The following is a 14,332-nucleotide window of genomic DNA, read 5'->3' as shown; positions in this document are numbered from 1 at the left end:
TATATAATAAGATTCATTTATCTTTTTAGGAATAGAAGATCTTTCATGCAAAGGTTTAAGCAAGGACATTCAACATACAGAGACACTAAGGTGAAATAAGATGGAGATGAGAGACGCAGTTTCACTATGCCCGTGGCTTCCTTAGAGGTTCCTTCACCTGAAGAAAGTGAGAACGTTTGGTCACTAATACCACAGCTTAAGAGAAAACTCCACATGCACCAGAAGAAAGCTTTCGAGTTTCCCTGGAGAAACCTAGCCGGGTCAGTGGTTCCTTCGATGATGGATCCAAGTTCAGATAAGATGGGTGGCTGTGTGGTTTCTCATACCCCAGGAGCAGGCAAAGCATTTCTCATCATAGCTTTTCTCGCAAGCTACTTGAAGATATTCCGTGGGAAGAGGCCTTTGGTTCTTGCTCCCAAAACAACATTGTACACATGGTACAAGGAGTTCATCAAATGGGAGATTCCAGTTCCCGTTCACTTGATCCATGACCGTAGAACAAAGAGAACAAGATTCAGTTCAAGGGGATTCCAAAACCGAGCCAAGACGTTAGTCAACTGTTTAGACAAGATTCAGAAGTGGCATGCCCAGCCTGTTTAGACAATACAAGAAGCTTTTGCTCCTGTAACAGCTTCTTGTATTGCAATAAAACTAATCAAATATCAACAACTGTGTAATAATTCAGTCGTATGTTCATAATCTTAATACATGTGAAACAAATGTATCTATATACTTGATGAGAGGATGAAATAGAGTCAGGGAAGATGATGATGATACTTGGCAATAATAAAACTTTTGTTTTAGTTCCTACAACAATGTCACGAATATACTTCATCTTATCTCACTGAGACACACCGACTGAGAGAGAGAGAGAGAGAGAGAGAGAGAGAGAGAGAGAGAGAGAGAGAGAGAGAGAGAGAGAGAGAGAGAGAGAGAGAGAGAGAACATCTGACTAAAATAAACATCAAAAACACACCTACAATAACATATCATCTCTCCCCCAACCAACAACGGAGCTTGAACCAAACAGCAGCAGACTGCCTCTTACTTCCTTTTAGGTTTTTATGTGCACTTAGCTTTTGCTCCTTCCATTACCTACTTGCCTGCCAAAAACAAAATCTTTATAGTGTTAGCTCAATATAGTTGCCTCCAAGTCATTTTACTACTAGACACTATAGAACATCACCTCTAGAGTTACTGTTTCCTTTGACTTTGGTGACTTCTGCTGTGTGACATGGAAGGAATCTTTGAGGTCATCATGGATGTTTGCAGACCTTCAAGTAGCTGGAGAGCAGCGCACATAAACTCAAAAGTAAATTAAAGCGATTGCCATATAGAAATGAATGTAATGTCCTGTATACTTACTCTAGAAGTTGGCTGAATCCTGCGGACAGACCTACGTGGTTCCATTCCATCTGATGCTTTTGAAGAATTATCATCCAACGCCTTGGCCTCTTCAATCTTGGGTAACCTCCCTGCAGTAGGAGCCACTTTCCCTTTCCCAGTAGTGGTCGAGGAGGAACTATCTTGGCCTTGTGAAGATGATGTGATTTGCTCTTCCCCTGTTCCCTTGGCTGGATCCCTGGAAGTTGATGCAGGACCTTTGTTCTCTCCACTCTGACCAACGGCATCTTCAGATTCCATATTTAAGGATGTTGTATTACGAGAGTCCTTGCGGGGAATTATCCTAGGTGCAGCAACCGGCTTCTCTTTGGTCTTGGGCGCAGGTTTGAAAGTCTTGGGCTTCGTTGTTGTTGTTGTCTGTTTTTCTCTCGGTTTAGAAGGCAATCTCCAGCTCCCTGGTCCTGGATTTTGGGGCACAATTGGTTTCACAGCCTTAGCTGGTTCCTTCTGTTTCCGAGTTTGATTGCTCGCCTCTGAAACGTAATGTTTGCTCACGTCCATGAACTTCCTTGTCTTTCCAGGTTTAGGGACACCATAGATCACTTTTGCTCCCTGCGTTTGCAAACCGGTTCTCTTCATTCGGAGTGGACCAGGATTGCCCTCCTTTCTCCCGATGTTAAATGTAGTCTCTGAAACACCGAGGTCAAGAACACCAGTCTGAGGCGGTTTGCCTAAATCCGGATCAACGGCAGTTTCCATTTTCGTGTCTTTTCCTTCAGCCACAGGAGCTGGAGCTCCTAGTCTAGGACGCTTCTCCTTTGGAGTATCACCCTGCAATTCAAATTTTCGAGTCATTCAAAATAGCAAAGTATCCAACACGAAGCTTCTAGCTTCACAGAAGGGTCATAGTACCTCATGTGACGAGCTGATGCTTTCTCCTGAAGTAGAACATTCAATCCACCTTCCATCTTTCCATACAAGAGAAGGACGAAGATTCCAAGCTTTGATAGTCAAAGTCTCTCCTTGTGCTGCCAAAAAGAAAAAGAGAAACAGTTTAGAACATGAAAATGAGATATCTTCATCACACGTCTTTACGAACCTGGAAAATGCACAGTCACTGTATTTTCATCATTTTTGTTCTTCTCCGTGATAACACCCTCCAACCAACTAAAAGAGAACAAAACACATAGATAAAGCTTCCAAAGTTAGTGGAATGAATAGAATAGGATTTTCACAAAACGGAAAATTCAAAACAATACAGATTTTGTGTTGTGGGCTCATTGCTGTTACCTGTCATGAACCCACGAGTCTACCCTATCTCCAAGTTTCCAAACAGGATCCCCAATGGCAGCTCTGCGCCTCTTCCTGGTTCCTTCATATGGCAGGGCAGTAATAGAACGAGCAGTTCTTATTTTCGGGGCCTCATCACCTTCACCTTTGAGGGCTACCCACTCCTTCAGCTTATCTGTTCCTGATAAGAGATAAAAGAATCGGATCAACTAACAGAGTACTGCACATGCATAAAATATAATAATGGAAAGTGGGTGATTATATACGGTTACATATATATCATACACTTGGAGCAATATGTAAAGTAAATGAGAGATAACGATCAAATACAGATCACTGCAAGGACTAACATAAAAAAAATTTATGGCCAACTAATAAACCTTGTTCTACAGAAAGGTCACTGAACAGCACATAAGCTTTCCCATCCTCTAAGCTCAATACATTGGCAGAGTACCATGCGGTTCTTAATTCAGGTCCTTCCTTGAAAACCTACATAGAAATTTTTTATCTCCATTACAAAAAGAAACACAACCAGCATCGAGCAGTTTGCTATAGAAAGTGTATATATGCAAACATAGCACAAACCTCTACATGAGAACCTTCCTTGATGCACTCGTCGTTTGCTTTTCTCATAATCTGCTCACTTTCAGTCTGGGTGTCAATCGAAGATTTTGACCCAACTTCTGGCTCGAAAACTCCAGCAGTGTGTTTAGCCACGTCTGCACTTATATGACCTTTCTGTCCATTTGTTTTCTTTCCAGTGGCAGAAACTAGACCTAGACCTAGACCTAGACCTAGACCTAGACCATCAGCTGTTCTCGCGGAGCCATCCAACTCAGTATGCGCAGTGCTGGGACTAGCAAAACCTCTATCACTAGTAGTCTCAGTTTCTTTTTCTAATACACCCACTTTACAAGGCTGCACTTTCTCAGATTCTTGAGCCTGCCTCCAATAATTACTTGGACCCACCTCCACCAGCTTATTGAGCGACGGAGGATGACCCATTGAAACAAGTATTCCAGCTTGTGAAACCGCCTCTGATGCCAGTTCTGCTGCCTTAACAATGGACTCCACATTTTCAGCTCGTTTGGTGGCCGCTGTGGCAGCCTCGACCCTCTTCTTAGCCGCCTCTCTGGCAGCACTAAGGAACGGACTGGAGCTGACCACTGCACCTTCACCCTTCAAGACAGAAGCAGGGGTACCCTGGCCTTGAGTTAGTACATCATTTGACTTGTGGAGTTCATTACCCTGATAAGAAACACTAGGAAGGGATGCTTCTTCAGCCATTAATTTTGCCTGAAATGCCGCATTAGCTGCGACATTGGCGGCGGCAGCTGCAGCCTTTGCCACTGCAGCGGCAGCAGCTATGGCAACAGCAGCGGAAGCTAATCTGCCTTGAGTTTCTGGCTGGAGGCCAGCATGCCTCTGTTGCTCTATCTGCTTCCATACGTATTCGCTGTGACTAACGGCTGCAGTAGCGAGAGCAGAAGCATCCTCTGCATGCATCTTAGCCTCATTAAGCTTATCAATGGTATCTGCCGGTAACACAGATCTCTGCTTAACTTCAGATACAAGGTTACCACCAAAAATTGGGGATTGCAAAGATGATTTCATTTTCTTTCCAGGGAACGTAGATACCAGGTTCATAGGGACTGCAGAGATGGAATCAACACTGGGCAGGGTGCCTGCGTTAGAAGTCAGACTACCCGGAGCAGCTGTAATAGGTACAGGTGTTGATATAGAAACAAGAGGTGAGACAACTACTTCTGTCTGCTGTAGCGAATTCAAAATGCTTGGATCAGACTCCACAGAGACTGGCATTTTCTTCCGTTTCCTTGATTTCGTCCCAGTGGAGTGTTGAGCAGGTGCTACAACTGTACTGGCTGGCTCAAGTGTTTGTGTCCCTTTGAAAATATTGCCAGAAGTTCCACTCAGAACATGCTTACCGCCAGAGTAAGGCAAGGACGATTCTTTTGTGGGTGTCAATTTTACAGATTCGGTGATCGGGAAAACGGGGAAACGAGAACCAACATCGAACCCACTGGTCTGCGGAGAAGCAAGCCACGGGTTGGGGTAAGGGAGAGGGGACATCCAAGCCGTATTATGTCCAATATTCGTAACCGATGCAGCTTGATGAGCATGTGATGAAGAAGGCAGTGGTGCAGCAGCTGAACCTCTCTGAATGCTTCTTGATTGTAAAGTTTCGAGGGGAGTTGACAAACTCCATAAAGGTGATGAGAGTGGAATTATGGGTTTCGTCGCTGAACTCGCTTTGCTACTGGTGTGACTCATTGACGGGGTCTCTGTCTTCCCTGGAAATGCAGTTTCGGGTATTTAGCTACGGAATGCAAACAGCAGCAGAGCTGAGAAATAAAATATAACCATAAGAGCTGAATAAATCGAAGTAGAAACCTGCACGTGATTGCAATGGCGTTTCAGGACTAGAAACACGCATTCTCTGAGCCCTTACAGCACAAGCACGCCATGCTTTCTCCCAAGTGCCTCTCCCACCATCTAGAGAAGTTCAGAATCAACATGCTTTGTCTCAAAAATGGGTAATACAATAGGTTAAGAGAATAATAGTCTTACCTGCACCACCAAATGCAGATATCATATACGCTTCATCGGGTGCTGTCCCTTGGCTGTAACGGGAGAAAAAAAAACAAAACAATTATAATTTTGTCAGACAGTAAGATGTGCAAGAACTCTGAATGAGATCGCTACTGAGTCTCTCTGACTCAACAAAACTTAAGAGCACGTACGGAGTAACATAGAACTTACATCAGACCACCGTAAACAAAAATCTGTGCACGTAGTTGCACTTGTTGCGAGTCAGTGAAAGGTCGACGAAAAATGCTTGAGGGAGCAGTCGAATTCATATCCGGTAGACTAGTCGTGGGGGCTGAAAGGGTACCAAACGAATTAAGAACAGGAGTCTGAAGACTTTGCTGTTTCTCAGTAGAGTGTGTGATTTGAGTAGAAGAACCAGAATTCTGATTAACAGCATTTGCTTTGCCTGCACTTTGAAAATGTTGAAAAGGTGCAGCCCCCTTTACACTATTTCCTTTTCTAGAAGTCTCTTTTCCTGCAGATTTAGGTGTTCGCCTGGGTTTACGCTCAGATTTTCTTTTCGAAGACTTCGCAGCTGTTTTCTCTAAGCTAGATTTAGACGGAGATCCCACCACTATCTGAATAAACAAAAGCATATGCTACGTAAGGATGATAACAACATAATGTAACAGCATTCGCTTTGTCTACTGATGAAACTATGTTGAGATATAGATCGGACGTACCGGAGAGACAAGGGTAGTTTCGGAAATTTCCACTGCTTTCCTTGGATCGGAAGTCAAGTTCAGCCCACTGCTGAAGGTCGGGTTTCTATTCAAGACCGGAGATTCGGTAGCCATCAAACTCAAAGTATTCTGATCCTCTGTCTTATTAAGTTGTAGTTCGGTCATCTTACGAGCTGGGGAAGAAATGACAGGAGACCCTAAATTTGTAGCAGCGTTTTCAGTTCCAGCAACATGGGACTTTACAAAAGGCTCAGAACTTGTAGAAGCACAGGACACTCCTATTTCAATTACACCACCTGCAATATCCGCAAGGACAGGTATATGTTTTCGATGAGTGCACATCCTTTTATTCCACGAATCTAGAAAAGGAAAAGCATTGGTCGTCCCAGATCAAGACCGGTAAAACTTAGTCATAAGTTTATGGTAACTGCATTTTTTAACAGACACATTCTCTTATTTAAAATTTACACAGATTATTGATTATATCGTGGAAACACGCCTAATATGTATCTTTTAAATAAACCTTTCTAAATAATCAGAAGAAACTTCTTGCTGCTACATGATCATATACACTCACCTGTGGGGTGTGAAACAGGAGTCGCAGCTGTCATAATCCCACCGGCAGCAGTCATAGCCAAGGGGCTAGCGCTAGGGTTTTCATTTATGGCATCGTTGTCCAGAACTGACTGAAACTCTGAGGAAAACGCAAAAGAAAAGAGATTACTTCAACATAAATCAAACCATCAAAGGGTAAACAAATATGGTAAGGTCTTTACGGAACGACAATATACAAAGAAAAGACTACACGTGCAAATACTACGGCCAAAAAAAAAACATTACCAGGGACGTTTACAACTTCTGCTAGATTTTCTTCTAAAATTCTTCCCTCACACTGCTGAGGCAAAACTTGTCCAGCGGCATCAGCATCTACTGCATCCTTTGGCCCTTCAGAGGCAGGACAGCCTTCGACAAATTGTGTACTTTGGTGAGTATCTTCAGTCTGCTTCCTAGGTTGTTGTACAATAGGACCCCCTGAATTACTTGCTTCCACGGGTGGAACAGTTTGACAATTTTCAGGTTCGGCAGATGAAACCTTCCCGGTTACAGAGAAATTGACTTGCTCATTAGCCTCAGATGATGTGGTCACCATATGTAAATCTACTGAAGATGTAAGACTGACAGCAGGTGCTCCATCTTGGCTTAGATGTTGCGATTCTTCAGGTTTGAGAGGAAATGCTTCACATTCTTTACCGTCAATCATTGTCCCTGAGAAATAAAAGGTATACACATACACATGTAGAGTGTTATAAATAAGTAATTATGATATATCAATTTTGTATGCAATTACCGGCTGTACGCTAAACCCAAAAAAAAAAAGAAAGAAGAAGAAGAAATACAGAACCAAGAGTATGAAACTATATATCAAAAGAATGAGACAATATAATTACCTGATTTGTCTATTGGAATGGTGTCAGACTGAGAATTTGACTCCACCAGCTTGGATGCGGAGTCTCTTATAACATAACCAACAGACTCAGACACAACGCTTTCAGATAAGACTTGAGAGCTCTTGGCATCCGGATCTGTATGAATTCACAAATATTCACATACCTAACAGGTATCTTTCTAAATAAACCATTCTAAAACAATCAGAAGAAACTGCTAGAAAGAAAGTTTCACATGATCATACAAACTCACCAGCGGGGTATGAAACAGAAGTCGCAGATGTCATAATCCTACCGGATGCAGCAGTCTTATCCTCTTCCTGGCAATCTGCCACAGCTTCACTCCGAAGATTAGCCAAGGAGCTAGCTTTAGGGTTTTCATTTAAGGCATCCTTGTCCAGAATTGACCGAGTCTCTAAGGAAACGCAAATATGGTAAGGTCTTAACGGAACGACAGTATACAAAGAAAAGAGCACGTGCAAATACTACGCAAAAAAAAAAAAAAAAAAAAAAAAAAAAACATTTACCAGGGACGTCTACAACTTCTGTTAGATTTTTTTCTAAAATTGTTTCCTCGCACTGCTGAGGCAAAACTTGTCCAGCGGCATCAGCATCTACTGCATCCTTTGCCCCTTCAGAGGTAGGACAACCATCGAAAAATTGTGTACTTTGCTGAGTATCTTCAGTATGCTTGCTAGGTTGTTGTGCAATATGAATCCCGGAATTACTTGCTTCCACAGGTGAAACAGTTTGGCAATTTTCAGGTTCGCCAGATAAAACCTTCTCGGTTACAGAGAAATTGACTTGCTCATTAGCCTCAGATGATGTAGTCACCATATGTAAATCTACTGAAGATGTAAGACTGACAGCAGAAGCTCCATCTTGGCTTAGATGTTGCGATTCTTCAGGTTTGAGAGGAAAGGCTTTACATTCTTTAATGTCAATCATAGTCCCTGAGAAATAAAATGTATACACATACACATGTAGAGGGTTTATAAATAAATAATTAATGATATATCAATTGTACGTACTAAACCCCCCCAAAAAAAAAATGAAGAAAAAAATGCAGAACCAAGAGTATAAAAGTATATATCAAAAGAATGAGACAATATAATTACCTGGATTTTCTTTTGGAATGGTGTCAGACTGAGAATTTGACTCCAACAGCTTGGATGCAGAGTCTCTTGAAACATAACGAACAGACTCGGATACAAAGCTTTCAGATAAGACTTGAGAGCTCTTGGCATCCTGATCTCTATCATTGGCATTGACAGCTAATTCCATGCTTTGTTTGAGATAAGATATGCGAGCACTACCTTCCTTATTGTCACCCTTATTAGACACATCACCATCTGTGCATTCAACCATTGAGTCCATTTGTGAAACATTAACACTTTCTGAAGTCTCAACTCGAAGTATCTCTGTATGTGTCTCAGTCTGAAAAGTAGATTCATGTTCACTGCTTGTTATATTTGGTAATACCCCAGTGAGTTCCAAAGATGCTTCAACAGTTGCGCTGGTATTCGCACTGCTGACAGGAAGATCTTGGCATTGGGTCCCTGAAACGTCTGGTTCAGCTACCTCAAGAGCAGAGAGAGCTTGGTCCCCTCTTTCTAGTACCGTGACATCAGATAGCTCCATATCCTTCAAATCAGACTTAGCAGTGTGGTCGCTGATATCATTTTCATCATTGAAAACCTCTGGAAGCAAAGTGGTCTGATTATTCAACTCACCACTAGCAGAAACCCCAGTCTGTACAGTTCCGTGGCTACAATCAATTTCCATCCTTGATTCTGTGTTGGCTTCGTCTTGTGTTTGGTCAAGAAGACTATAAGTAGTCTCAGTTCTTATCTTACCATGACCACCAGTATCCACAGCCTCTACAGTCCCGGTATCTGAAGGTAAAACGACACTGTTTTCCTCCATGGATGCCTCTTCCGTAACGGTTTGGTTATGAACACTGTCAGTCGTCTCAGTTCCTATCGAATCAAGACCAGCAGAACTCACATGAGCTAAAACTGCATTATTTTCCGCAACGGTTTGGTCAAGAAGACTATCCGTTGTCTCAGTCCCTATCTTATCATGACAAGCAGTATCCACAACCTCTACAGGCACAGCCGCTGTATTTGAAGCCAAAATGGCATTATCTTCCGACTCCTCCTGCACAAGAGTTGGTGAGTCATCTTTCAGCGGGACCTGTTCCTGTCCAGCATCTGTCTTGCACACAGAGGAGGAGTCTCCTGGAGTATCATCCACAGAAGGGTTGATGGGAGTTTCCTCTTTGGAAAGAATAGTCTCAAGGTTTGTCTGACCAGGCTCCAATTGATCCATTGTGCAGCCTAGCTCATCCGAAGTCTTGATAGAATTATCTTTCTCTCTTACAATGACTTGGTCCTCCTGTCCAACTGAATTCAAAAGCATTTCAACGGATTCTGACGAAGTAGCCTCAGACCAAACATTAGTATGCCTAGAAATGGCACAAGACTCTGTTGCAGCTGAGCTAAACACTACACCACTACTTCCACGAGAGAAATCCTCAATCCAGTTACTATCTTCGTTACCCTCAATACCAAGAAAACCCTCAGTTTCGACTAAACTATCAAACCTCTCGTCAAAATCAAACCTTGGAAGAGACACCGGAGGAAACTTAGTGTTAGCTTCACCAGCTAAATGGAGATTGTGGTTTTGAAAGTCACTGTCATCATAATCCATGGGGCTATTCCTGACATATATGAGAGAACATGTGTAAAAATCAAAGCCGTGAAAGAGATGAATTCAACTCGAGTGTATAGAAACGCTACCTCCCTCCATTCGGCGACGAAAACCGACCTCAGATGTTCCCTAATCGCACGTTCATCTACTGCTCCACCAAAACAATATCAAACTCGTCAATACTATCTTTCCTCTCACATCCGTTGCGTCGGTGGTCAAGAAGGTTAAACTTACCGGAAAATTCAAGCTGATGGAGCGGACCTAGGGTTCCGGCGAAGAAAAGAGGTTTGGCGAGTGAAGCAGATTGGGAGAGAGAGAATGATCGATAAATTATTCGATTTACTCAGGGAAATGAAACGAATAAATTTAAATTATATAAACAAAATATGGATGCTCATTCCGCTACATCCAGACTGACACGTGTCTTATTTCCTGAATCTTGCGGCTAGTATTGAATTTAACAAAACATCTGATAGTAGTAGGTTTTTTTTAACTTTTTAAAACGTGAGTTCAGTTGAAAGAAAAATTTAATGACCGAGAGGTAAATAAAGTCTTTTTTTTTTTTTTTTTACAATGACTAAGAGGCGAGAGGTAAACGTTAATGACTCATGTTTATTGATTGTACGGTAAAAAAAATGTCTTAAAAGATAAAAATCACACACAGCAAAATTATCGCTACTACAGTAAAAGTAATATCTTTTTTTTTTCTTTTTGTGTTAATTAATTAACGGTCTAGATTAATTTGGCAAAAATAGTTATTTGTGAAATAGGCAAAAAAAAAAGGTAATTAGTCTTTTTTTTTTATCCAGAGGTTAAAGAGCAATAGACCATACTCCTCGATCTTAAATCATCGAGATTAGGTTTTCACAATCGGTGCCAAAATCCTGATACGTCGATATATGTAGCATGCACTCCATTGCCCATAATAGCGCCTCAAGTTCCGAATACCGTGATTAAATTCTTTTTCATTGTTTCTTGCTCCCAAAAGTTGAAATTCTCCTCTAGAATTTTATCATGTCCATCCACAACCATTGAAGAGTGCGTCATGTGTCCATGATCCATCTATCATACATCTCTCTGAGATTGTTCAAAAGATTGTTCAAAAGATTGTCGCACCGATGGTATTTCTTCTTGTCTATCGTTAGCATTAAACCAAGCAAGACATTCCAATTCCGCGTGTCTTACAGTTTCCAATGAGTCTCTCTGTCTATCCATCTGAGTAGTTTCATCATTTTTTGCTTTCTATATATACCACATAATCCAAAGGTGAGTGTCTTTATCCAACTCAGGGTCTTCTATATCATTCTTTCGCCATAATAGATAATCCATATTTGTGTGTTGACTTGCGCTGGGGAATCGTAATGGTGGAGACGTGATTGCTGCTAGAGAGCATGTTTGTAAAGCCGGCGGGTATTCAAAGATGACATTCAAAGATGTTTAATAGTTTCGGATAATGATTATCGCATCAAATATGACGATGAGTTAAGTTACTTGTCACATCCAACTGTCCTGATATTGTTTGCCATATAAGATGGTGTATTTTCTGTGGATCTTTTATCTTCCAAGCAAAGGTTTGAAGTTTTGTAATACGAGATTCTGAATATTGCTGGTGTTTTGCAATACCTTGTAACCCAATTTTATAGTATGCATACCACTCTTCGTATAACTCCAACAATATTCATCCAGCTGGTGGCCTTGACTTATGACCAAGGACTGGATCAGCGGAATGTCCTCTCGACTGACATAATTGTCTAATAGCTCTGTATTCCAAATTATTTTCTCTCCAATTAAGAGTTCACTTACTGACATCATTGGATGAACTACTGGTACAATATAAGTAGAAGGACGTGCCAGCATCGTTGGTATCCAAAGATCATCCCATACTTTGATCTCATTCCCTAAATGTACCTTTTTGCATAATTCCTAAAGAAATTAATGGCTTCACAGCCATTATAGTTGTCCATCCATAAGAGGGATTGTTTGTTCAGCCGCAAAGGCGAACTACATCTGAAGTATTTTCTGCTCAAAACTTTTGCTAATAAGGAATCTGAGAATTGCACTAATCTCCCCAATTGTTTGCTAGCAGAACAAGATTGAACTCATGTATCAGCCTAAACCATATCCCTCTTTTTTCTTTCGATCTGCAGAGTTTTTCTCATTTTTTCCAATGTATACTATACCTCTCTTAGCTGGATTTGAACTCTACCAAAACTGTAGAATGTCATTAGCTAAATTCTCACAAGTCTCTAGAAGTAGTAGCAGAATCGACATGACATACGTAGGTAGAACAAGAAAGATAGACTTTATCATAACCTCCTTTCCACCCCTTGATAACCATTGCGATGTCCAACCATTAATTTGGCTTTGTAGTTTTTGCTTAAGGAAAGCAAATAATTTTTCGTTTAGAGCCACTTATGTCCTCTAGGATCTCAAGATAAGATCTCATTTTTCCTTTATTTGCTATTTTCGTTGAAGTTTTGATTGCATCCTTTACATGTCTGAATATCTTCTCACCAAAGAATAAAGACATTTCTTCGTAGTTAATGCACTGTTCTGAGGCTTCCCCAGGAATCTTAATTGATTTCATAACTTCATCGCATTCATGGAGTTGCGCTTTAAAAAAAAAAATTATCAGTAAAAATATATTTGTATAGTACTCTCATCTTACAAAAATATATTACGCTATTTATTAAAACAAAATCAACAAATTCCAATTCAACGCATGGTTCTTTGGCTTTTCTTTTCAGTTATTTAATTTCTTCATATTATTCATATTCTTATGTTTATTATATTTGTCATTTTCTTATGTTTTTATTCCCGTTAATTTTTTATTTATATTATCTCAAACATCTTTTGGTCTCTCTTACATAATTTAATACTATTAAACACAAAACTTACAAATTGTGTATTAGAACTTAGGTTTCAGATATTTTTTACATATTTTTCTTTTATTGCAATAACTTGGTAAAGCAATTTGTGTATCTAAATTTATTGATTAGATGATTGTATTCTTCACCTCATAAAAAAAAACTCCACGATAAAAATATATTTTTATTTCATATGATCCTTTAACTCTTCTCTTTTTTTTGTTATTTTACCTTATATCTTTTCATGTTTTTCAATTTTTATCCCACCTATTTTCATATCATAGGATCATTTTCTATATTTACCAATTCACCTAATATTTCCCCTAAATTTACTATTTCCTTTTAATTTTATTGTGTTTTGATTTACAGTTTAATATATATGTGTATCCATAAATATAAATTTTAAGAATAAATACTATTTATATTAATATTAAAGAAACTATAATAGTTTTGATGTTGTATTAGATCAGCTATTTATATTCTATTAATTTAGAGTCCTATTTTTTATTTACTGATAAAAGTTATCATTTATGGGCCAACAATTCATCTATATTATTAAAAGAGAAGTACCGATTAAAAATACCCCTTAGTCTTAAAATTTAATTACACTTTCATACCACTGAGAATTAAATTGAATTTCATATTTTAATGTTTGTCCTTTTCAGTTAGATTAATGTGTTTTCCTTAAATAAATTTGAGTTAAATGTAATCTATATTATTAAAAGAGAAATACCCATTAAAAATACCCCTTGGTTTTTAAATTTAATTACACTTCCATACCACTGAGAATTAAATTAAATTTCTTATTTTAATGTTTGTCCTTTTCAGTTAGATTAATGTGTTTTCCTTAAATAAATTTGAGTTAAATGTAATTAAATCAACTTTAAAATACACCTATATTAACAAACTATCGAAACAAATATTAACAAACTATTGAAACAACCTAAACTATTAAAAACAATTTAAAATTTAGCTTACACGCTTTTGATCTTATAATACGTATATATTACCATATATAAACAAAATTAATGCTTATTACTATAACTTACCAGTAAATTTTTTTGCATATATATTAGACGTGATTCACTTATGTTCAAACTTTTTTTATTATAAACTTTTTGGAATATTATCATCAATTTTTGTAATAAAAAAAAAGAATATTCCAGCAATATCAGCTTCATATTTTGAATATAAAATTAACTTTATTCCCATGATTTTAGTTAAAAGAGGCGGGTCAATTTAGATCCCTTCCAAATGGGTTATTAGAATAGTTGTAACTTTTAACCTAAACGCATAATATACTAATAATACATTTCAATAATACAATTAAATATGAAAGAAATGTCAATATAAAATTTGATCAAACATAGTATATATATAT

General features: G+C 39.1%; 1 protein-coding gene across 3 annotated transcripts; it reads right to left on the bottom strand.

Annotated features, from left to right (window-relative positions):
* Positions 1-750: 750 nt before the first annotated feature.
* LOC106430344 lies at positions 751-10,439 on the bottom strand. Of its 3 annotated transcripts, none has more exons than XM_048766157.1 (20): positions 10,319-10,439; positions 10,174-10,232; positions 8,491-10,094; positions 7,900-8,325; positions 7,626-7,787; positions 7,376-7,510; positions 6,768-7,193; positions 6,505-6,621; positions 5,928-6,286; positions 5,416-5,822; positions 5,224-5,276; positions 5,047-5,148; positions 3,220-4,946; positions 3,015-3,123; positions 2,635-2,815; positions 2,444-2,511; positions 2,257-2,372; positions 1,366-2,175; positions 1,187-1,284; positions 751-1,119 (listed from the first exon to the last, which is right to left on the bottom strand). In XM_048766157.1, exons 3-19 carry the CDS (start codon positions 10,082-10,084, stop codon positions 1,195-1,197), a joined length of 6,882 nt encoding a protein of 2,293 aa, XP_048622114.1. In that variant the 5' UTR covers positions 10,085-10,094; positions 10,174-10,232; positions 10,319-10,439; the 3' UTR covers positions 751-1,119; positions 1,187-1,194. The 3 variants fall into 3 exon arrangements, with proteins under 3 accessions (XP_048622114.1, XP_013726585.2, XP_013726589.2); XM_013871131.3 differs by having other exon boundaries at positions 751-1,103; XM_013871135.3 differs by having other exon boundaries at positions 751-1,103; positions 5,928-6,223.
* Between the last annotated feature and the right edge of the window lie 3,893 nt (positions 10,440-14,332).

This window comes from Brassica napus, chromosome C8 (genome assembly GCF_020379485.1).
Source record: "Brassica napus cultivar Da-Ae chromosome C8, Da-Ae, whole genome shotgun sequence".
In the NCBI taxonomy this organism is placed as follows: Eukaryota; Viridiplantae; Streptophyta; class Magnoliopsida; order Brassicales; family Brassicaceae; genus Brassica; species Brassica napus.
Note: the sequence above shows the minus strand (reverse complement) of the source record. Positions and strands in the feature narration are given on the sequence as shown.